The sequence below is a fragment of the Heteronotia binoei genome, chromosome 15 (genome assembly GCF_032191835.1).
Source record: "Heteronotia binoei isolate CCM8104 ecotype False Entrance Well chromosome 15, APGP_CSIRO_Hbin_v1, whole genome shotgun sequence".
Lineage (NCBI taxonomy): Eukaryota > Metazoa > Chordata > Lepidosauria > Squamata > Gekkonidae > Heteronotia > Heteronotia binoei.
The window spans coordinates 59,013,614-59,039,101 of record NC_083237.1 but is presented as its reverse complement, the minus strand read 5'-3'; the positions used below and the strand labels follow the sequence as shown (position 1 = coordinate 59,039,101).

At 46.7% G+C, this 25,488-nt stretch overlaps 1 protein-coding gene and 1 non-coding gene across 2 annotated transcripts in view; both read right to left on the bottom strand.

Annotated features, from left to right (window-relative positions):
• Positions 1-2,696: 2,696 nt before the first annotated feature.
• Positions 2,697-25,488, bottom strand: part of IKZF3 (IKAROS family zinc finger 3) — a 41,729-nt gene continuing 18,937 nt past the window's right edge. Inside the window, exons 4-6 of the mRNA XM_060255255.1 lie at positions 19,260-19,384; positions 15,157-15,164; positions 2,697-3,387 (exon numbers count right to left, since the gene is read on the bottom strand). Coding sequence (XP_060111238.1) covers positions 2,709-3,387; positions 15,157-15,164; positions 19,260-19,384 — 812 coding nt within the window. The 3' untranslated portion in view covers positions 2,697-2,708. The remainder of the gene's footprint in view (positions 3,388-15,156; positions 15,165-19,259; positions 19,385-25,488) is intronic.
• Positions 25,356-25,427, bottom strand: TRNAA-GGC (transfer RNA alanine (anticodon GGC)). The gene has a single exon. It is a non-coding gene; the product is annotated as a tRNA-Ala (tRNA).

The following is a 25,488-nucleotide window of genomic DNA, read 5'->3' as shown; positions in this document are numbered from 1 at the left end:
GACCCCTGGTTGGCAATATTTATACAAGATTTTATCAAGCTATTAGTATAGACAGCTTCAAGAGGGAACTGGAGAAACACACGAAGCAGAGGTTCATGAGTGGCTATTAGCCGCAAGGTATAGATGGAACACTCTGTCTGGGGCAGTGATGCTCTGTATTCTTGGTGCTTGGAGGGGGCAACTATGGGAGGACTTCTGGAGTTCTGGCTGCACTGGTGGACCTCCTGATGGCACCTGAGTTGTGGCCACTGTGTGACACAGAGTGCTGGATTGGATGGGCCACTGGCCTGATCCAAAGTTACTTCGCTTATATTCTTAAGTTCTTAATGCTAACAAGCACCATTTTTTGCATCCTTGATACTGATGGGGAAACTCAAGTCACATACTCTACTACAAACAAGGTGTTTAATGTATAATATGGCTGTGCCCATACAAGCACCCCCTCTTCCCAGAACCATCGGTACAGAAATGTGAAAATTCACAGCATACAAAAAAAAAAATGGACTGGGGTGACAGAACAATTGGGAAGGGGTGTCAAGTGGGACTCTATTGGAAAAGGCAACATATGGTATTGGCACTCTGCCCATAGGGTTACGGGCCCAGCAGATTTTCAGCCCTGGACTCTTTTTGATGTTATCTTCCATGGTCAGCTTCCACAATCAGCCAAATGAAGCGGTGGAGCCGGACTGAACCACATCAGACAGTACACGAAACGAAATGCTCCACCACAATAAAAAGTTCTCCCCACAAATAAAAGTAGCAAACTACGGAGGGTAATATTTTCTCACACATGCTGTTGTTTCATAAAACAGGGGCCCTTTGACTTTTTTTACATGTGAGGCAAAACGTGCTACTTCCTTACAGATCGTTAATCTTTCAAGATCAGTACTGTCTACTCAGACTGGCAGCAGCTCTCCGGGGTCTCAGGCGGAGGTCGTTCATATCACCTCCTGCCTGATTCTTTCTTAAAACTGGAGTTTGAACCTTGGACCTTCTGCATGCAAAGCAGATGCTCTACCACTGAGCCACAGCCCCTCCCTAAATGAAGCTATCGTTTACGGATTCAAACTATTGGCATATCAAGCTAAAGATATTGTCTACTCTGGCAGCAGCTCTCCAGGGTCTCAGGTGGAGGGTCTTTCCTATCACTTAGTACCTCGTCCTTTTAAATGTAGATGCCAGAGATCGAGTTGGACAGATGCTCTGTCTCTAAACCCTGGTCACTTGCAACATGAAATGATACATTGAGCAGTCCTACACAGGGTTATGCCCTTCTGACTCCATTGACTTTAATGGACTTAGGAGCAATACTCCCTCTAAGCTGTGGAGTCTTGTGAGCAAAAATTCTATTTTGTGAGCGACCGGCATTAACGTTGCGAGCTGCTGCATAAATTAGTTTGCTCTGGAGCCATTTTTCCTGAGCTAAGACAACAATGGGTGAGCCGGAGGCTAGAAAAGTGTGAGCTAGCTCACACTAACTCAGTTCAGAGGGAATACCGCTTACAAGGGTGTATACTTTGGATAACACGACTGGGGAAAAATTGTTCCCTCCTCCTTCTTGTATAAATTGGTCCTAGGTTTTGGAATGCATGATAAAGTGTTAAAACAACAGCATCTCTGAGAATGTACAGTGTTCTTTGCCATAATGAAAAAATATGCCCAACCACCCCCAAACATTACATCAGATGCTCAGCTGTGAGCTTTGACATTGTTCTCATTAGAGAGGCAAGGAAGGGTGTGAGACTCCAGCCAGTTGCAATGAGATGCAGAGGCGGCAGAACTGTTATAACTGGTATCGAAAAAATGTTGATGACGCTATTGTTGAGACAAGTTAGAAAAGACAAAGATCACTTAAGATGTGTCTACACTACAAACATCAATCTGAGGGACATCAACCGCCCTATCTGAGGGACCGTCTCTTCCCACACATTCCCCAGAGAGTACTGAGATCGGGAACTCAAAATCTCCTTGTTGTCCCCGGGCCAAAGGAAGCCCGTTTGAAATCTACAAGGGATAGGGCCTTCTCCGTAATGGCCCCTTCCTGGTGGAACCAGCTGCCGGAAGAGGTAAGGGCCCTGCGGGATCTGGCTCAATTCCGCAGGGCCTGTAAGACAGTCCTCTTCCAGCTGGCTTATAACTAACCGGCACTTGAAACTTGAAACTGAGTGTAGTTTTTGTAAGATGCTGTATGTTTTTAATGTTTTAATTATATTACTGTGTGAAATGTTTAAATTTTAACTATGTAAACTGTGAAATGTTTAAATTTTTATGCTTAATTTTATACTCTTATGTTAGATTTTATATGTTGTAAGCCGCCCTGAGCCACCTGGTGGGAAGGGCGGGATACAAATTACAAATAAACAAATTACAAATAAACTAAAATCAAACCGATTTAACTCTTCTGGCTCTTGGTCAAGGATCCTGGGGACTATAATTCTACATAGATTAGCAGCGCATTCCTAAATGGAGTTATGCCCTCCTAAACTCAATGGGCTTAGAAGGGCATAACTCTGCTTAGGACCACACTGTTAGGATGTTAATGATATATCCACAACAGCCTCACAAACCCATCAATCTCAGGGTGGTTGTGGGAGAAGCCGCAATGCTTGTATTACTTTCAGACAGGTTTTAAGATTGCAGTGTAGACTTGTAGATTCACTTGGCTTCTGCAAAAAAATGAAATAAAAATTAAACATGATGAAGAAATTTCATTTAAGTCCTATTCTGTGCTCGCCGCGGACAATGTGGGAGGAGAACTCGTATTTGTTGTGACTTCTGTGGCCACACACATTACATTCAAAAGGGTCACGGAAGCCGTGGCATCCCATATGGATGGTGAACATCACGTAATCCAAGAAGAAGACTCGACAGTGATCACATCGATAGACCCCAACGGGCTCGCCTTCTTTGTTGAAGACCTTCAGGACATCAGGGGGAGGTGGCCTGAAGAAATCAAACACCCTCGCATGCTCCTTGAAGGACAGAAGCCCATTATGGGTCTGCAGTGTCGGAGGAAGGCCCGCTTGGCTTTGATGATAGGCATGACTCTGGTGTTCTTCTTGGTTACTGTCTGAGTCTGTGGAATCTTGGCCACTGTTGTTTGGCGAGAGATCCCTTTCAGAAGATACGGTCTTGTCCCTCAGATGGGCATGGCCCTTCTCCATGTCCTGTGGACCACCATTGGGCGCTTCATTGCAGGTGAGGGCAAGGGGGTACAGGCTGCTGATCACAGGCACCATCTCGGAAGTCGGAGCCGTCGGAGTCTGCACAAGAGGGCGCAGTGCATCGGCGCCAAGGTAGCTGATAGTTTGATCCGCCATGCACCCCTGCAGCACGGAGTCCCTCTCCTTCTCATACATGAAGCTCGGGCTGTAATTCATCTCAAAGCTGGGCTGTTTACCTGCAGCAAAAAGAAAGACACTTATGAACAGGGCTTTCAGGCTGTGGTCAGATGTGCAGTTTGGTCCGCTGCCATTGCTAAAATGCATGATCAAGACAGCACAACCGAAGTTATAGTGACCAAATAACTAATGAATAGGAGGTCAACTTGATTATTCCTGCTCCAAATCCTCTTCTACATAGGGTGCTCCAGCCACATCTCTCAACCGAAGGCAAAAGCTCAGAAAAAATAGCAAAGTGTTTCTGATGCATCAATAAAGTTGCAAAAAGCTGCAAACCCCACAAGATTATTTTTCAGTGCACCCAAAGATTGCACATAGAATTCCCAATGGACAAATGGGACAGAAAGTCTCCAGTAAGATTTCAAAATGGCACTAAACTCCAAAAGGCTCAAGGATCCTTCTAGCACCCTTGAGCTCTTCTAATCCAGGGATTGTTATGCAGCTGCACCTACTATTCAATAGACAAGGTAGGTGGGACGGAGCGGGCCATCAGAAAGGTTCAGGAGCTGTGCTCCTGTGAGCTCCTGCTGAATTCAAGGCCTGCCGTTTCTTACAAGATCTTTATTAAAGAGGCATTCCACACATATCACCGTTCCATGGACCATCTTGCAAGCCCCACTCATGGAAAAGTCCCCTTCTCCATAAATGGTGCTTGTAAGAAGAAAGGAGAAACTTCTCCCCTCCCACCCCCACTGGCAGCCAAGAGAGACCTGGAAGCCCATTTTCCTTCCCTTGAGCCCCCACTCCTTCCATGTCCTCTATGCATTAGATGGTTCAGAAAGGTTCAGGAGCTGTGTTCCTGTGAGCTCCTGCTGAAATCAAGGCCTGATCACACCCAATACGGATTTCTGCATTTTAAACCATTATCAAGGACAGAATGAATAGGCACATTGATGAACACGAGTTATTGAGGAAGACTCAGCATGGGTTCTGTAAGGGAAGATCTTGCCTCACTAACCTGTTACATTTCTTTGAGGGGGTGAACAAACATGTGGACAAAGGAGACCCGATAGATGTTGTTTACCTTGACTTCCAGAAAGCTTTCGATAAAGTTCCTCATCAAAGGCTCCTTAGAAAGCTTGAGAGTCATGGAGTAAAACAGGTCCTCTTGTGGATCAAAAACTGGCTAATTAATAGGAAGCAGAGAGTGACTATAAATGGGCAGTCTTCGTAGTGGAGGACGGTAAGCAGTGGGGTGCCGCAGGGCTCAGTACTGAGTCCCATGCTCTTTAACTTGTTCATAAATGATTTGGAGTTGGGAGTGAGCAGTGAAGTAGCCAAGTTTGTAGATGACACTAAATTGTTCAGGGTGATGAGAACCAGAGAGGATTGTGAGGCACTCCAAAGGGATCTGTTGAGGCTGGGTGAGTGGGCGTCAACGTGGGAGATGAGGTTCAATGTGGCCAAGTGCAAAGTAATGCACATTGGGGCCAAGAATCCCAGCTACAAATACAAGTTGATGGGGGTGTGAACTGGCAGAGACTGACCAAGAGAGAGATCTTGGGGTCATGGTAGATAACTCACTGAAAATGTCAAGACAGTGTGCGATTGCAATAAAAAAGGCCAACGCCATGCTGGGCATTATTAGGAAGGGAATTGAAAACAAATCAGCCGGTATCGTAATGCCCCTGTATAAATTGATGGTGCGGTCTCATTTGGAATACTGTACAATTCTGGTCACCGCACCTCAAAAAGGATATTATAGCATTGGAAAAAGTGCAGAAAAGGGCAACTAGAATGATTAAAGGTTTGGAACACTTTCCCTATGAAGAAAGGTTAAAATGCTTGGGGCTCTTTAGCTTGGAGAAAATTGCCGGGTGACATGATAGAGGTTTACAAGATAATGAATGGGATGGAGAAAGTAGAGAAAGAAGTACTTTTCTCCCTTTCTCACAATACAAGAACTCGTGGGCATTCGATGAAATTGCTGAGCAGTCAGGTTAAAATGGATAAAAGGAAGAACTTCTTCACCCAAACGGTGACTAACATGTGGAATTCACTGCCACAGGATGTGGTGGCGGCTACAAGCATAGCCAGCTTCAAGAGGGGGTTAGATAAAAATATGGAGCAGAGGTCCATCAGTGGCTATTAGCCAGAGTGTGTTTGTGTATATATATATTTGACCACTGTGTGACACAGAGTGTTGGACTGGATGGGCCATTGGCCTGATCCAACATGGCTTCTCTTATGTTCTTATTTCAGTGACTGCAGTCATGGAATCGCAGAATGGACTTAGCCTTGGTCTTAAGACAATGGAATTCTGCTGACACGGCCAGCTGTTTTCTTCTGCAAAACATAACAGCGCACACAAGTGTTCACATCCTCTGAGCTGATTGAAACTTGAATGTCAAACCCTCCAGATAGTTATCACTGTCAGCTCTATGAGTCAAGGGCCATGAGACTCGCCAGGCAGTGCTGTGGATGGGAGTGAAACCACCCGCTCACGTTTCTGCAGTGACTCGCTCGACACAGAGGTGCAAATCTTGGGCTCCATCAGAGACTTAAAAGGAATTGCAAAGAGAAAGAAAGAAAGAAAAAAAATCCCTTGCGGCATGACATTTCTCTGTGACTCATAACGCCACTTCTACAAAAGACAAATTCAAGAAAATTCTTAGGCGAGGACTTCAAGGGATGCTAAGAGGTCTCATGTTGGTTTTCCTTTGTTTTGAAACGGCAACTGCAATTAGCTAGCAAAAACGCCCATCGTTCTGATAGGCACACAAAGGAGGATGTGCCTTGCTGAAAGAAGAACCGCATCTTCCTGCAGGGACTCTCGTGCTAGCCCCATTCACATGTTGCGGCAAACACAGAGACATCCTAGATCAGGGGTGTCGGGGGATATGCAGTTCAAGGGGCTGAATTAGGCCCCCGAGCAACTGGCTGTCATCTGCTTCCTTCTCCCTCTCTCTTGCTTTCTTCTGCATCACAGCTTGTTTCGCCAGGCTTGCTCAATTGCATAGGAGCTACAGAGCAAAACCTCTATTTTCTCCATTGGCTGAGGCTCCTCCCTTGGGGAGGAAGGGAGGGGGGAGGAATAGCTTGCTTTGCCAGGCTCTCTCAATTGCACAGCAGAGCTTCTGAACCGAGCCTCTCTTCCTTCTATTGACTGAAGCTCCTCTCCCTTCTAGCGCCCTGGGGAAGGAAGGAAAGAGCCAGAGCTTCCTTTGCCCAGTTCCCTGGATCCCATGGGAGAAATACAAAAAAAGCACCTTTAACACCAATGACTGCTAATGTTTTAAGCATGTTTTAAGTTTTTTAAAATATATATTTGTGTTTGTCTGTGTTCTTTATAAAGTTTATATCTCTGCTACCTAATCTTAAATAGGTGCACACATGGCCCGGCCCGACATGGGTCGGCCCAACCCAACAAGGCCCGGCCCGACAAGGTCTCATTTATGTCAGATCCGGCCCTCACAACAAATGAGTTTGACTCCTCTGTCCTAGATGTAGATGAATACATCAGTTTGTAAGAAAGGGCCAGTGTATGTTCATTTTACAAAAAAAACACTTTGGAGAGCCATGCCTGGATAAATATGGGGTTTAAATTACACAATGAGCCGAACATGAGTTGAACATAACATGAGAATTACTCAGGTCAGATACCAGACTCCAGGTTCAAAACTATCTGGAGATTTGAAGGTGGAGCCTGTATTCTTGATGCTTGGGGGGCAACAGTGGGAGGGCTTCTGGAGTTCTGACCCTGTTGTGGACCTCCTGATGGCACCTGGGTTTTTGGCTACTGTGTGACGCAAAGTGTTAGACTAGATGGGCCAATGGCCTGATCCAACATGGCTTCCCTTATGTTCTTATGTGACACAGAGAGTTGGACTGAATGGGCCACTGGCCTGATCCAACATGGCTTCTCTTATGTTCTTATGTGACACAGAGTGTTGGACTGGAGGGGCCACTGGCCTGTTCCAACATGGCTTCTCTTATGTTCTTATGTGACACAGAGTGTTGGACTGGAGCGGCCACTGGCCTGATCCAACATGGCTTCTCTTATGTTCTTATGTGACACAGAGTGTTGGACTGGAGGGGCCACTGGCCTGATCCAACATGGCTTCTCTTATGTGACACAGAGTGTTGGACTCCAACATGGCTTCTCTTATGTTCTTCTGTGACACAGAGTGTCGGACTGGAGGGGCCATTGGCATGATCCAACATGGCTTCTCTTATGTTCTTCTGTGACACAGAGTGTTGGACTGGATGGGCCACTAGCCTGATCCAATATGGCTTCTCTTATGTTCTTCTGTGACACAGAGTGTTGGACTGGAGGGGCCATTGGCCTGATCCAACATGGCTTCTCTTATGTTCTTATGTGACACAGAGTGTTGGACTGGAGGGGCCACTGGCCTGTTCCAACATGGCTTCTCTTATGTTCTTATGTGACACAGAGAGTTGGACTGAATGGGCCACTGGCCTGATCCAACATGGCTTCTCTTATGTTCTTATAAATGAAGTAAATAAATAAATATTCCCATCAGATACTAGTCTTGTCATAAGATTAAAATAGGGCTGAGACATTTTAAAAGAGAGGATGCTTTTTGATGATGATATTAAATTTATATCCCACCCTCCACTCTGAATATCAGAGACTCAGAGCGGCTCGCAATCTCCTGTCTTCTCCCTCCACAACAGACACCCTGTGTGGTAGGTGGAGCTGAAAGAGCTCTGACAGAACCTGCCCTTTCAAGGACAACCTCTGCCAGAGCTATGGCTGACCCAAGGCCATTCCAGAAGCTGCAAGTGGAAGAGTGGGGAATCAAACCCGTTCTCCCAGATAAAAGTCCATGCACTTAACCACTACACCAAACTGACTCCCATCCTTTTGGTCACCTTTTGGGGGGGGGGGGGCACATCAAAAGGAAAGAGGACAAAAATGCTTTCCACACTCACATGATGAGAAACGTTCCTGAACTGAATTGCTCATTCTCAGGCACCAGGTCATCCTGTAGCCAAATCTGATTGGCTGCATCCCTCTGACTTCATCAGATTCTCTCTGATTAGGGTTGCCAAGTCCAATTAAAGAAAAATCTGGGGACTTTGGGGGTGGAGCCAGGAGACTTTGGGGTGGAGCCAGGAGACATTGGGGGTGGAGCCAAGAACAAGGATGTGACAAGCATAATTGAACTCCAAGGGAGTTCTGGCCATCACATTTAAAGGGACAGCACACCTTTTAAAATTCTTTCTTCCATAGGAAATAATGAAGTATAGGGGCACCATCTTTTGGGGCTCATAGAATTGGACCCTCTGGTCCAATCATTTTGAAACTTGGGGGTTATTTTGGGGAGAGGCACTAGATGTTATACTAAAAAATTTGGTGCCTCTACCTCAAAAAATAGCCCCCCCAGAGCCCCCAATACCAACGGATGAATTCCCTATTATTCCCCTATGGGAATCGTTCTCCATAGGGAATAATAGAATGCCCAGTAGAAATTTCCCTCCCCCCCCACGCTTTCTAAAAGGGGGGAGGGCCTCCAAACCAGGGAATCCCCTGCCCCTCCCTCACACACACACACACACTTACCAGATCTTCTTCCGGAGAACTCTTGCTGTGAAAGTGAAAGCAAAAGAAAGGGCGGGGCTGTTCTCCCAAGCCCTTCCTGCTCCCTGCCCAGCCTTAAAGCGGCAGACATTTTACAAACGGCTCAGGAGCTCTATAATGAAGCCTACAGGTATGTTCTCCCCCCCTCCACCCCACCACCCCCCCGCTTCCCACTTCTTGAAGACCGGGGAGATGAGGTGCAAACCCAGGGACTCCCGCCAGAGCGGGAGGGTTGGCAAGCCTATCTCTGATCCTTGACCGGCTGGATCCCCTAGAACAGGGGGGGGGGGGGCCTTTTTTCTGCCAAGGGCCTTATGGATATTTATAACATCATTCGCGGGCCATACAAAATTATCAACTTAAAAAACAGTGCTCCACCGAGGAGAATGATTCAGGCCAGCAAAATTTATGTAAATAACTGTTTTTCTTTTTGAAGTCATGTGGGGAGAGCCTAATCTGGCACACACGCACACACACAAATGCAAATGCATAGGTCCAGGGCTTTTTTGTAGAAAAAAGACCAGCAGGAACTCAGTAGCATATAAATGACATTCCCTAATATTAGCATATTAGGTCACACACTCATTAGCATATTAGACCACACCATCTAGGATAATCAAGTGCAAATTGAACTGTGACAGTAACTTTTCCAGGCCCTGCAGTAATTCTGGCCGGTCAGCCAGGCCCCAGGGGAGCTGCCGCACAGTACATCTGGGCCCTGTGATCCCTGCTTGGCCCTGGGGAGGCTGCTGCACAGCGCGGCTGGGCCCCACGATCCTCGCTGGCCAGCCCCAGGGTGAGGCTGCCACAGGGCAATCTATGTATCTGTCCAGCAATCCCCGAGGGGCCACACCAATACGGCCCTCGGGATGGAGGTTCCCCACCCCTGCCTTGGAAGAAATTTGACAGAATGTGTGCCCCCAAAAGTAGCAGGGCAAGGAGAGCTACTGGCAGGCATGGATGGGTACTGAGCCCAAAGTCAAGATTTTTAAGGCCTATGAAATTTGCAGAAGAGATATAATTAGGTACTTTGCTCTCTCCCAGTGGCTGGATGTAGCTAAATTCCTTGTTCAGCTCATGAGAGTTCAGGCAGGTTGTGACAAGACATCTTTAATACAGTATAGCCTGTCTTCTTTGGCTTGATTCCTTTCTTCCTCTTAACTTGGTATTGATTGATCCTACTCAAGACTGTAGGTAGGTAGGAAGGAAGGAAGGAAGGAAGGGAGGGAGGAAGGAAGGAAGGAAGGAAGGAAAGGAAGGAAGGAAGGAAGGAAGGAAGGAAGGAAGGAAGGAAGGAAGGAAGGAAGGAAGGAAGGAAGGAAGGAAGGAAGGAAGGAAGGAAGGAAGGAAGGAGAGGAAGGAAGGAAGGAAGGAAGGAAGGAAGGAAGGAAGGGCTGGATTTTGCCCCTTGCTCATGAGATTTTTGAGGGGGAAATGGTACTCTTGAATACTCAAATATTTCAATGTAGGTTTGTGATAAAAAAAAAACCTGACAGGCAAATACTTAACACTGTCCTTGTTAAAATATGAAGCATCACGGTTAGGCAACTCTGAGTACAGAATTCCTTTCCAGTAGAGAAAATGTGTGTCTCTCTCATCCCATCAGACTCGGGGAAGGGAAAGTGAGCACCCCCGGGTTTGAGTTTCTACTATTCTCTGCCCTGGAAACTTCTCTGAAAAGCAAGGCCTGCTATTTGTGGCACTTACGGAAATCTGGCAGAAGGAAAATCTGAATGTTTTCCCCCACCGCCAAAGGCAAACCCCAAACTGGAACGGTTGAGTCAGTGAAATACAGGAGAAGCCATGGGAAAATTCAGTTTTCACCTGTTCCCGTGCAACGATTGGATTTATATAACCAGGTCACAGCAGCTGCACACACCTATGTATATTAACCACAGGTGGCACACCACAAGATGACCCAGAAAACCAGGGTGCCATTTCAGCAGCGATCGACAGCAGTTAAAAAAAGAACCAAATGGTGCACGTGCGTGACATGATGTGGGAAGAAGTTATGGAGTGCTTTAGAAGTCAGAAGTGTGGGTAAAATATACTAAGAATGGGAAACTGAATGTATAAATGTTTGCTAGTTCCAGATGAATGAAGAGTTTTGCCAAAAGTGCAACTTCTTGAAGAAGGCCAGGCCTCATTTTGGGCTATGGTTGCCAATCCCCAGGTGAGGGCAGGGGATCTCCCAGTTTGGAGGCCCTCCCCCCGCTTCAGGGTCATCAGAAAGTGGGGGGAGGGGAGGGAAATGTCTGCTGGGAAGTCTGTTATTCTCTATGGAGATTTATTCCCATAGAAAATCATGGAGAATTGATCCGCGGGTATCTGAGTCTCTGGGGGAGCTGTTTTTTGGGGGTAGAGGCACCAAATTTTCAGTATAGCATATAGTGCCTCTCCCCAAAATACCCCCCAAGTTTCAAAAAGATTTGACTAGGGGGTCCAATTCTATGAGCCCCAAAAGAAGGTGCCCCTATCTTTCATGATTTCTTATGAAAGGAAGGAATTGTGCCGTTCCTTTAAATGTGATGGCCAGAACTCCCTTTGGAGTTCAATTATGCTTGTCACAGCCTTGATCTTGGCTCCACCCCTAATGTCTCCTGACTCCACCCCCAAAGTCTCCTGGCTCCACCCCCAAAGTCCCCAGATATTTCTTGTATTGGACTTGGCAACCCTATTTTGGGCAGGAACTCACAGGAGCAGAGTTCCAGAATCTCTAAATTTTATTGTGCTCTTTCTTTCTTACCCCCTCCCCCACTTGCTTCTGGGCTCCATTTTTCAAACCCCCTGTAAGAATTTTGCTGAACTTTAAGAGTTGACAAAGTTTCTCATTCCCCCCCCCCCCCACAGAAAATGGGAAAATAACCAAAACATACAAAGAAGACAGATGGAAATCTTCATCCTGCCACTGTGGCCAAATAGGAGAAAGTGATTTTAGAAGTATGATGGGAGTGGTGTTCTCTCTAAGCTGAGTTAGCGTGAGCTAGCTCACAGGTTTTTAGCCTCCAGCTCACACATTTTTGTCTTAGCCCAGGATGGAGGACCCCAGAGCACACTAATTGATGCAGCGGCTCACAACTTTCATGCCAGGAGCTCACAAAGTAGAATTTTTGCTCACAAGACTCTGCAGCTTAGAGGGAACATTGGCAGGGGTCGTTTTGTAGAAAAACAGGTGGTGGAGCTCATCCAGGGATTGTTATGCAACTGCACCTACTATTTAATGGACAAGGTGGGAAGGAGGAGGTGGAACCCTCAGAAAGGTTTAGGAGCTGTGCTCCTGTGAGCTCCCGCTGAATCCGAGACCTGGATGGGCTTTATTATGACAATTATAATTCAAGAAGTACGTTAAGGTAGATGCTGAGCGGATATAATTTAGTATACCGTATCCTGACCATAAGATGCACCTGGCTGACCAAAAGCTGCTTCCCTGAGGGGTCCCGGCCTGCGCCGCCCTGCAGCTCCTTCCTCCGACACGCGTTGGCTTTTTCCCAGCCCCCAAGTCTACCCCCCCAGGCCCAGGGCTCCTACTCCCGAGGGTTCCCACAGCCCCCCCCAGCGCTCTTGGCCCCACCTCGCGGAGGGGAGGGGCACGCGCAGATTGGACCCTCCCGCCCGCCATCGCGCGTGCATGGATTGGACCCTCCCACCCGTCGTCACACGCTCGCCCTTGGCCACACCCCCTTTTTTGCAGTATTCACTCCATAAGACGCACACACTTCCCCCACACACTTTTTTTTGGGGGGGGGGGGAAGTGCATCTTATGGAGCAAAAAATATGGTACCTTCCAGTGCTGTCGGGGGGTGTGTGGCATATGCCAATAAGTTACACAAATGAGTTGTGCTAATGTGCTCCAGCACCTCTTTTTCTACGAAATGAGCCCTGATGAAAGCTATGGAAATGTACTTAAGAGTCCGGAAAAGTGCGTCAAGTCACTGCCTCTCCAGAGGATTCTGGCAGCTTAAGATCTGATAAAAAATGCAGCTCTCAGAAAGCGGCTTGTAAAACACAGACAGCTGCCTGTTCAGACACCTGACACAATAGAAAAGGCGGGGGGGGGGGGACTGTCTGCTTGTTCAGGGAACCTCGTGTTTCATTTTTATTCCCTCCAGCCATGGGTCCCTGTCTTCAAGCAGTCTGCTACTTAAAAGTACAACATTTCACAGTAAGACTTAGTCTTGATGGCTTGGCCACTGATTTGTTAAGGCCCGGTCATACGAGGACGACAAACTTTTGTAGCATTTCCATCTGATAAGGGGGGGGGGGGATTCTATGCTTGACCTATTAACAGCAGAGATACGTAGAAAACCAGACTGCAAACTTTTTCACTGCTCGGGGAGAGATACGATCGTTTACTAATGCTAACACATTCATCCGCCCACTCTTGAAGGCTAAGCTTCAGAGGCTCGTTTGCAAATCTCAAATTGCTTTACAAACAGAGCAAAATATAACCCCCAATTAGGGTTGCCAAGCCCAATTCAAGAAATATCTGGGGACTTTGGGGGTGGAGCCAGGATACTTTGGGGGGGTGGAGCCAGGAGACATTAGGGGTGGAGCCAAGATCAAGGCTGTGACAAGCATAATTGAACTCCAAAGGGAGTTCTGGCCATCACATTTAAAGGGACAGCACACCTTTTCAATTCCTTCCTTCCATAGGAAATAATGAAGGATAGGGGCACCTTCTTTTGGGGCTCATAGAATTGGACCCCCCTGGTCCAATCTTTTTGAAACTTGGGAGGTATTTTGGGGAGAGGCACTAGATGCTATACTGAAAATTTGGTGCCTCTACCCCAAAAAACAGCCCCCCAGAGCCCCAGATACCCGCGGATCAATTCTCCATGATTTTCTATGGGAATAAATCTCCATAGGGAATAACAGAGTTCCCAGCAGACATTTCCCTCCCCTCCCCCTGATGACCCTGAAGCGGGGGGAGGGCCTCCAAACCGGGGGATCCCCTGCCCCCACCTGGGGATTGGCAACCCTACCCCCAATGGCTACAAGCAGATCTTTTATTTTCGAGGCTCTTTTGGATGGGGAGGGTTCTATCCTTTGGGCATGAAGAAGGAAACGTTGAACACAGGGCTGGGTCAGCATACTCTGAGGCGGGGCCCATGGATTCTGGCACAATCCACTACCGCTGGTGCCCTATGAACACATTGTCTCTGATGCCTGCACTCACTGCTTCTGAGCCCTTTGTCACCTGTGTTCTCAGCTGCGCATGTGGTGCATAAATAGCATTGTCCGGTCTGATTGTCGTGCTGGCGGGAGGATGGGGAGGGCGTGTTCCGGGAGTGGGCAGGGACGTTGCATGACATGCATGTGTCCAGGGCTGGCTCGCCCATTAGGTAACCTAGGCAGTTGTCTAGGGCGCCTGGACGGCGGGGCGCTGAGTTGGGCTCCCCTCCTCCTGGTACCCAAGACAACCACCTTAATTTGCCTCTCTCCACTCCCGCCACCACCTCTGCCAGCCCCCTCCCTTCCCTTCTGCCGCTCTCTGCCCCCCCCCCCCCTTCAGAGAAGCTCGCTGCGACGAGGCTGGGCCCTACTGGCTTTGAGGCAGCTGGCATCTGCGTGTTTTTCGCAGAAAGCGCTGGAGGAGGCTTTGCTCCCCCCTCACTTTCGGTTCCGGAAAGGAGCAGGGAGAAGCCTGCTCCAGCAGTCTCTTTGAAAAACGTACAGATGCCGGCTGCCTTGAAGCCGGTAGGGTCCAGCCTCGTTGCGCTTCTGTGAGGGAGGGAGGGAGGTGGCAGCAGCGGCAGGGGGTGGTGGGCAGGGAGCATGTGTCACCCAGAAGTTAAATTGCCCTCAAACCATAGAGCTTTGTCCCAAAATCAGAGCGTCACCCCCAATGTCACCGACAAGCCAATGTTATTTCCAGGTGATGGCTGTGCGTCATGCACAATGTTGCTTTTTAGGGGGTGGGTTTCCTTCCACTGGCCAGCTAGCTGCCAGAGGGCAGGAGCCCACGAAAGTAGGGATCCCCTACCCCCACCTGGGGATCCTATCAAAGCATCGGCATTCCTTGTGGCCGTGGCACTCCTAGCTGCACCCACCAGCCAATATCTTTAGGTAAAGCAGGAGTATCAGATATTTGGTCTGGGGAGCTCCTATCAGGCCCATGAGCAGCTCACTGTTGCCTGCTTCTTTCTCCTTCTGTTGCTTCCTTATGCATCACAGCTTGCTTTGCCAGGCTTGCTCAATCAAGCTACAGACCAAAGCCTCTATGTTCTTCATTGGCTGACCAGGACATAAAGCAACTTATGTACAAAAGCTCACAATGCCCAGCCATTTCATGTTTCCCTCTGGGTCTTAGGCTCAAAGCGTTGACCATGAGATTTTTGTAATGAATGTCAGTAAGTCAAAGGTAGGTTTGTAACTTACAGATACACACCTGAACAGCATACTCGAGATTGCTACGGCACAGACATCGTCTCCAGATTTTAATGCAATAATTCAGAGCAAGAGGTGCCAGTTATCAGAGACTGTTAAATAAACAAAATATTGCAAGAGTGCTAATGTTTAAATTATGTTTCATTTAAATGGTTAAAAAAACCCCTTTAATTGTGCTTGTCTGTGTCCTTTATAAAAATTGTATCTCTACTTCTTGGCCTTACATTTTACGACACACATGGCCTGGCGTGAAAAGGTCTCGTGAGATCCGGCCCTCACAACAAATGAGTTTCACACCCCTGGGCAGTCAGGCAATGTGGGCAGTCGGGAAGGTGCACCATTTAAAAAATGCCTTAAAAGAAGAAGACTGCAGATTTATACCCCGCCCTTCTCCCTGAATCAGCGACTCAGAGCGGCTCACAATCTCCTATATCTTCTCCCCCCACAACAGGCACCCTGTGGGGTTGGGCTGGGCTGAGAGGGCTCTCACAGCAGCTGCCCTTTCAAAGACAACTCCTGCGAGAACTCTGGCTGACCCGAGGCCATTTCAGCAGCTGCAAGAGGAGTGGGGAATCAAACCCAGTTCTCCCAGATAAGAGTTCGCACTCTTAACCACTACACTGAACTGGCTCTCAAAAGTAGGTTTGCAAAAACAAACAAACAAAATGGATGAACCAGGTCAGGACAAAAACGTGACAAGTCATGTGCATAACTTAAAGTATAAATTGTAGCAGGCTGAGGATTCGGATTGCGGCTGCAGCTATTTTCCCAACTTCAACTCCTCTTTCCCTGTTGCTATTTGCCAGACATGGTAAAACATACAGGGGGAATAGCATGAAGAAAAGGCAGTCCCCCTCTCCATGTTGCACCCCAATCTGGATCAGGGCCCTCCCTGCAACTTTTATTGTTGCTTATTAAAAAGTGGGGGATCCCTTCATGAATCTCCAAAGACCACAACTAGTTTGGCTCCAAGTTGTGAAAAATGTCATTTCTGCTAATGGAAACGTTCGCTAAGAGTCCTATTGCAATGATACAAACATCAGTAAATTTAAATAATATGGAAAATGCTACGAATGCTGTCAGAACTATTGCTGTAAAAAAAAGATAAAGGTAGCCCCCTGTGCAAGCGCCGGTTGTTTCCAACTCTGGGCTGATGTCGCATCATGACGTTTTCACAGCAGACTTTTTTACGAGGTGGTTTGCCATTGCCTCCTCCAGTCATCTACACTTCCCCCACCCCAGCCAGCTGGGGACTCATTTTACTGACCTCAGAAGGATGGAAGGCTGAGTCAACCTCGAGCTGGCTACCTGAACCCAGCTTCTGCCAGGATCGAACTCAGGTCATAAGCAGAGAGTTTGGAACTATTGCTGACAGTGCCAGCATTTTATTATACATAGTAACATTTGGTATAAAAAAAAAGTCCATGGGGTAACCTGGCAAAATAATTGATTTGACTGTTAATTGATCAGCAATAGCTTCTGCAACTCAGCATTATCAATTCTAAGGAAGCTCTCAGGTAATAGTTCATGTTAAGAGCGTGCTAAAAATAACTGACGTCAAAGCAAATAAAAATATTTCTACGAAGCACACATTATGCCCACAAATAGGGCAGCAGAGAATTGCCCCAGTCCAGAGCCAATCTGCAAGAAACCAAAGGGCTGCAAGCTTCAATTGCTTTAACTGAAAGACTAATCTCTTAAAGACTGAGGGCGTTTTCGCACTGACCTTATGCCAGAGCAACGTCCCTCTTCACCGCGCAGCGTCTGCGCGGATTTCGCACTAATTGCTCCGCAGAACCCAGAAGAGCCGCAAAGTCCCGCGGCTTTTGCGTCGCAAATGTAAACTGGTTTTTGGCGGTTTACATTTGCGACGCAAAAGCCGCGGGACTTTGCGGCTCTTTCGGGTTCTGCGGAGCAATTAGTGCGAAATCCATGCAGACGCTGCGCGGTGAAGAGAGACGTTGCTCCGGCGTAAGGTCAGTGCGAAAACCCCCTGAGTTGATTTATTTGTAGGGTATTTTTGATGATCAGCAAGCATAAAACAAATTACAATTTTACAATTTATTTATTACGGTCAATTGACCAGCACAATATACAAAATCTCACAGTCACAGACTATAATTTCCAACTACATAAAAGCATTCTCATATTTAAATGCCACTCATTTTAAACCTTAAAAATGGCATTATTAACCATCTCTGCTTTGTTAAAAACTTCCGCTTATCTACGGCTAAAAAGCAATATTTTGCTACTGCCTGAGTTACAGACTCGGATTTATTTATAAAATAAAATTTTAATGACTGAAATCATATTTTGGAAATATGCTGTTATTTAAAGCCCGTCAACTACACCGAGTAACTGGCTAATATGCAGAACTAAACATTCTTTAAATTGACTGGCAGCCTCATCAAACAGAATACCAGAAGAGCAAAGCTTGAGACCAGGGGGAATGTCTGCTGGGCACTCCATAATTCCCTACGGAGACTGATTCCCATAGGGTATAATGGAGAATTGATCTGCAGGTATCTGGGGCTCTGGGGGAGTTGTTGTTTGGGGTAGAGGCACCAAATCTACAGCATAGCATCCAGCGCTTCTCCTCAAAATACCCTCTAAGTTTCAAAAAGATTAGACCAGGGGATTCAATTCTATGAACCTCAAAAGAAGGTGCCCCTATCTTTCATTATTTCCAACGGAGGGAAGGCATTTAAAGAAATGTGGTCACTTTAAATGTGATGGCCAGAACTCCCTTTGGAGTTCAATTATGCTTGTTGCAACCTTGCTCCTTGCTCCACCCCAATGTCTCTTGGCTCCACCCCCAAAGTCTCCTGGCTCCACCCCCCAAAGCCCCCAGATATTTCTTGAATTGGACCTGGCAGTCACCGTGTGAATAACAATGAACTACAAATCAATCGAGTGATATTTTGATATTTTACCAACAGTGTCTAGATATATTTGTTGCTCTGTGATAATATTCTACCCCAATCAACAATTACAGCATCTACAAAATTTCTCACAAAATACTAAAATCTTAGAAAAGCTCCACACATTCCTCCCGATGAACAATTTCTATGAAATATGGCCATGTGCAATGTTCCCTCTAAGCTGCGGAGTCCTGTGAGCAAAAATTCTACATTGTGAACTACCAGCACTAAAGCTTTGAACTATTGCATAAACTAGTTTGCTCTGGGGCCATTTTTCCTGAGCTAAAACAAAAAAGATATTAGCTGGAGGCTGAAAAACTGTGAGCTAGCTCACACTCACTCCGCTTAAAGGGAACACTGTCATGTGGGAACTCCCACAGTGAAACCAATCTCCCCCCTCACTTTCAAAAGCTTTGCCGTTCGTTTCAGTGGTACGAGAAGTTCTGTGACGCCAAGGAAAGGAAAGGTCCCCTGTGCAAGCACCGGTCGTTTCCGACTCTGGGGTGACTCTGCTTTTACAACGTTTTCAAGGTAGACTTTTTACAGGGTGGTTTGCCATTGCCTTCCCCAGTCATCTACACTTCCCCCCCCCCCCCCCGCAGCAAGCTGGGTACTCATTTGACTGACCTCGGAAGGATGGAAGGCTGAGTCAACCTCGAGCCAGCCACCTGAAAACCCAGCTTCCACCAGGGATCGAACTCAGGTTGTGAGCAGAGCTTAGGACTGCAGTACTGCAGCTTTAACACTCTGCACCCCGGTAAGTACCTAAAGCCACTAGCTCTGTTATAAAGGGTGTGGTGAAAAAAAAAAAACGCACCATGTTCAATTCACAAACAACACAGGACTCTGAACAAACCCGATTTCCTGCATGCGACAGAGAAGAGATTCTTGCACCTGACAAATACAAGCTTTTGAATCAAGCTTTGCTGAAGAGAAGCATTAGAAACTACCAGTCTTTCCACACCTTACAGTAGCACCATTCGAGAGAGATTCTGTTCAGAAAACATGCTTACCGATAAATTTCTGAGGCATGGAACTTTTCCGTTTGGCAACGTTGCTCGCCAAGCGATCCAGCACCAGGGCCCGTTCACTGCCCATCTCGATTTTGACGTGCCTCCCTTCCACGCTTTCTAAATTGGGAAAAGGGGTGGGGGAGGGAGATGGAATCAGATGAAAAAGAAAACACGAAAAACGAACACATCGAAGGAGAGAAGAACACGTCGCTGCTCACAACGGCTTCACCCGGACAGCGGAATAGAACTCGCTGTACTAGACACTCACACAGAGACCATTCTCATGCCTTTGTGGTCAGCAGACTTGGGGCCAAAACACCACACACACACACACACAAATGTTGCAGAATTAAGACAGACCTCGCAAAGTGTCTCAGTTGTACACGTCCCCTTGGTAATGAACAATCTGGACCTGGTAGTTTGTGCAACGCAGATGGAGATATTGCCCTCCCCACCTCACCCCTCCCGCTGAAATTTCCATTTGATTTGGAGTAAGTCTGCCAGACACCTGCGGACAGGCCAGATACTTCAAAGGCAGAGAGGCAAAGGGGAAACTTTCAGCCCTCAGATGGTAGTCACTCTCATGTGCTGAGAGAAAAGGCACGTGGGTGAAACCAGGATATCCTGGTTATCAATATACTCAAGAGCACTGAGGTCAGCAGGGAAGAACAAGCTGACTGTCCCTGGGCCAAGGGAGGCGAAATTACAGAACACTCGTGTATGGGCCTTCTCCGTGGCGGCTCCGTGCCTGTGGAACCAGCTCCTGGAAGAGGTGCGGGCCCTGCGGAGCCTGGACCAATTCCGCAGGGCCTGCAAGACCATCCTCTTTAGGCAGGCTTCTGCAGACTGCTGACAAAGGATGGCCGAACGGATGATCCAACAAAGTAACTCTATAGCGATTCTTGCCATTATGTAAATATGTAAATGGATAGAACAGCGCCCGGAACATCTCTGCTGCTGTTAAATTATAAATTATATAAACTGGAATGGTTTTAAGACATGTATTTAACTATTGTATAATTTTAATGTCGTTCTTAATTATTGTATACTGTATAATGTTTTATTTGAATGTTGTTAGCCGCCCTGAGCCTGCCTAGGTGGGGAGGGCGGGATACAAATAAAATTTAATAATAATAATAATAATAAAGTACACGGTCACCGACGGACAGGGCACTTTGTGAGGCAACGTAAGCACTCATGTGGGTTTCTGCTCGAGGTGCTCACAATCCAAGTTTTGTAAAAAGAAGGCTATGGCAGGGAAGGGAAGGAAGGGCATGCACATGGGGCGGGTGGGGGGAGGGTGGAATCCACACAATCTGCCCCACTTGTTGGGTTGCATCATGCGCACAGAGACCCTAGGTGTATGGGCTTGCGCAACAGCGAACTGGTTTCTCTGTAGCTGAAGCTCACGAAAAGGTGCTTTGTTTTCAGGATAGGAAAAGACCCCAAATCGGGTTGCCAGGCTAGAAGGGCGAGGGGATTCGGGGGGGGGGGATTCCGAGGGTGGGCAGGGATGTCGTGTGATTTCCCCGATGCAATGACATCATCTGGAAGTGATGTCATTGCATCAGGGATGTCATGCGGTAACACTCTGGTATTTGGACAAACTCTACGGTCTTGTGGGAAAGCCATAGAGTTTTGCCAAATGCCAAAGTGTCTCCATGCAACGTCCCTGTATGGGGGTGGGGTTTCCCTGCCAACCAGTTGTCTGGTATTCTAACAAAAGGGGGAAAAATGTATAAGAGTAACAACTGTTGATACAAGTCTTGGCTTGCTACTCTTGCTACTATATTTTGAAACAATGTATTATCAATATTATTGACAAAAAAAGAAAACACTACACACTAGATGCCAGATTTTAACAACACTGGCAAAATTACAATAGTGGGTTGATGTTACAGCAGCAGCAATGGATTGCCTAAGTAACTATCCATTTCATTTGCCTTCTTCAGGCTGCAGTACACTAGGTAAAGCCTTGAATTCAATAATGGAATGCCCAGTATTTCCTTCAGCTTTATATTTAGACACTCTCCATCTTTTACAATTGTCGTATAGACAGTTGCAATTGGAGCCTCAGAGGTCTTCCCTTTGTCAGATTCAAAATGTCTCTGTGCTAAGCTTGAAGGAAATTGGAAGGAAATACTGCAGGGGTGGCCAATGGTAGCTCTCCAGAGGTTTTTTGCCTACAACTCCCATCAGCCCCGGCCATTGGCCATGCTGGCCAATGCTGGCCATGCTGGCCAATGAATTCAAATTACAATTACAAATTACAATTCAAATTATTGAATTCAAATTACAATTGTCCATCCAAGACTCGATTTGAATTCCAAATGCATGGCATACAATTTGCCTAGCACAGAAAGCAAATGAATGGGCCTGTAATTCATGGGATCTAAGCATGCCCCTTATTTTTGAGGATGAGTATGTAATAAGGATGGGCATGAACTGGGGGAAATGGTGGTTCATCTCATTTTAGGAATCATTGGATTTCTGACCCGGTTCAGGGCTTGTTTGGTTCATTCGGTGTGAAACTCACTGGAAGTCTTCATCAGCAGGCTCTCCTCCACCTGCCCTCCAAATTTGGCAAAGATTGGATTTGGAATGTCCGAGTCATAGCCTCCCAAAGCAGGTGACCCTCGGAAATCTCAGGTCTCACAACTAACTCTTTTCTCTTTGCGCTGCAAAATGCGAACTCCATGATTGGCTCCCGGAGTTGCCAATGAAGCTATGCACAACTGCTATGGGTGTTTCTAAGGCTCCTAGGAGCCCACCCCTAGCATTGCCTAGGAACTGACTGAATCGGCACCAGGCTGTCTGGAAAAACGAAGCAGACAAAACACCACGAACCAGATCGAACCAGGAATCGGCCCGATTTATGAACAAATTGCAATTCGTGCTCATGCCTATTACGTAACCTTGATGACTGCCAGTCTGCAGGGATTTCACCTGTTTGATCACTAACGCCGTGAAAAAAACCCAACCAGAAGTGAAGCCCGCCAAGTCGGACTTCAGAAGAACAGTTCAGAGGGAATGCCATCTGGACATGCAGGTTTTAGGCGATGAATCAGTCTAAGAACCAAATCAGGTTCAACTTCCTCCCATATTTCTGTAACTGAGGCTAAGCTATGTTTCTACTCAGAGATCTTATCACTGGCCTCAACACCTCCACTCTCACATAGAAAAATAGTCCACCCAGATTTCTGAAGAGATTTCCTCTTTGCTTTCAAGATTTCTCGGTTGCCTATTTAAATCATTAAGGGTTTTCCAAAACAATCGAGCGTGTTTCGATTTGGCACAGTTATCCAGGTTTAGCCACCTCAATCTTGTGTGTCTTTGCTTTTTGACATGCAGTAGCCTCTTATAAACTGGTTTCTGAGAACTATAACCTGAGACACGATGGTGCGTACAGCAAGCTTTCATTCGATAGTTCCTCTTTGTGATGTAGCCTTCTGACATTCACAATGAAACCATTCCATCTTTCCTTCCCTTTCTACAGCTGCAAGAAGTTTCAAAAATAAGGTTGGAACAAGGCTTTTTTGTAGCAGGAACTCCTTTGCATATTAGGCCACACATCCCTGATGTAGCCAATCCTCCAGGAGCTTACAGGGTTCTTAGTAGAGGGCCTTCTCTAAGCTCCAGGAGGATTGACTACATCAGTGGGGTGTGGCCTAATATGCAAAGGAGTTCCTGCTACAAAAAAAAAAGCCCTGGGTTGGAAACACTCCCAATAATTTAGCCAGTAATTCATCTAAATTTTACCATGCTGTGTGATTGATCAATTCCCTTTTGATGCTATTTCATCAAAAGAGAAATGATCAATCACACAACAGGGCAAAATTTAGATGAGTTACTGGCAATTATTGGGAGTGTTTCCAACCCAGGGCTTTTTTCGTAGCAGGAACTCCTTTGCATATTAGGCCACACACCACACTTTCCTGATTCATCAGCTTCTTAGCTTTATCAGCAATATAGGGGCTCCGCTTGAAATATCAGTTTCGATTCGAAACCTGGGGAGAGAAAGATTCTTTCTTTGGTGCCCCATTGTGCTTCCAGCCGCTTTCCGTTTTTTACTAGTTCCCATCTCATGAGGTATTAATTCCTGCCCTAAATGACTACTTTGAATCCCCCACAAAAAAAAATCTCCAATTTCACACAAATCTTGTTTACAATATTTGCAATTAGCAGGGTCTGAGAAGCTAACAAGGCTAAGAGACTATTCTCTTCTCCAAAAGAAATTTCATTTCTACCCTGATTATCTAGATGTTGTCCCTCTTAAAGAAGAAGACCGTAGATTTATACCCTGCTGTTGTCCCTCTTAAAGAAGAAGACCGTAGATTTATACCCTGCTCTTCTATCTGAATCAGAGTCTCAGATTGGCTTACAATCTCCTTTATTTTCTTCCCCCACAACAGACACCCTGCGAGGTAAGTGGGGCTGAGAGAGCTCTCCCAGAAGCTGTCCTTTCAAGAACAACTCTTGCGAGAGCTGTGGCTGACCCAAGACCATTCCAGCAGGTGCAAGTGCAGGAGTGGGGAATTAAACCTGGTTCTCCAATTACATGCAATTGAAAAGACTCTTGCACAAGGACCTGTAATCTGTGGGTTTACTCCCATTAGAAACTCCCTAGTGACCTTAAAATTAGAAAGACTGATATGGCCCTAATCTACGTATTAAGGGACTAATTAACTTTGTCCCTATCTCCTGGTAAAGAAGGGCAGGGTATAAAACTGTGGTGGTCTTCTTCTTCTTCTTTCTTCAATAGTGGCTGGCCACAAGGACTTTTTCCACAGAAGGACATTGACACAGCTAAGGCATTGCCTCATGAATTCAAAAACTCCTTGGTGGTAGAAAGCACTGCCAAGTCATAGCTGACTTAAGGTGAACCTGGTGGGTTTTCAAGGCAAGAGACATTCAGCAACCGTGGACTCCCTTGATGGTCTCCCAGCCAACTGAGAGGGCCGATTAGTTTCCAAGATCGTGCTGGCCCGAGCCATTCAGGTAAGGTAAGGATGCCAGCCTCCAGGTGGGACTTGGAATTACAGCTCATCTCCAAGTTGCAGAGATCAGTTCCCTTGGACAAAATGGGTGGACTCTATGCCATTGTACCCCACAAAGGCTCCTGTCCTCCTCAGGCTCCATCCCTAAATCTCAAGGAGTTTCCCAATCTGGCTCTGGTAACCTTCCTCCCCCATCCCTCCAGGAGTGTCCAAGGGGAACATGGCAACCAAATCTGGAGACCAAGCCCTATGAGGGAAGGTGGAAGGAACTGAATATGTTTAGCCTGGAAAGGAGACGATGGAGAGGTGATACAGTCACCAAATAGATGATGGTGCGGAGTTGTTTTCTGTTGCCCCAGAAGATTGGAAAACGGTTGCTTTTGGAAGGTAGATTGTATGGCATTATCCTGGTCTCTCTGCTCTCAACCCCTTTCCTCAGGTTCTACCGCAAAAATCTCCAGGCATTATTAAACCCAGAGATGCAAACCCTACCCATAAGGGCAAGTACTAGGGGCATGGCTCAGAGGGAAAGCATCTATCTGGCATACAGAAAGTCCCACGTTTCAATCCGTGGCATCCCCAGTCACAGTGATATGAAAGACTTCAGACTGAGTCCCTGGAGTACAGTTGCCAGTCAAAGTAGACTAGAGATGTTTGGGCAGTGTGGACTTTTAGATTTAACATAGCCCTTCTTGTAGGGTTGACATGATCACCATCTTCAAGCGCTTGAAGGGCTGTCATCTAGAGGATGTTGTGGAATTGTTTTCTGTGGCCCCAGAAGGTAGGACCAGAACCAATGGGTTGAAATTAAATCAGAAGAGTTTTCAGCTCAGAACTTCCTGACTGTTAGAGCAGTTCCTCAATGGAACAGGCTTCCTGGGGAGGTGGTGGGCTCTCCTTCCTTGGAGGTTTTTCAACAGAGGCTAGATGGCCATTTGACAGCAATGAACATATATGAACATATGAAGCTGCCTTCTACTGAATCAGACCCTCGGTCCATCAAAGTCAGTATTGTCTACTCAGACTGGCAGCGGCTCTCCAGGGTCTCAAGCTGAGGTTTTCCACACCTATTTACCTGAACCCTTTTTAGTTGGAGATGCCGGGGATTGAACCTGGGACCTTCTGCTTGCCAAGCAGATGCTCTACCACTGAGCCACAGCCCCATTCATGGCTCTGCAGGGTCTCAAGCTGAGGTTTTCCACACCTATTTACCTGAACCCTTTT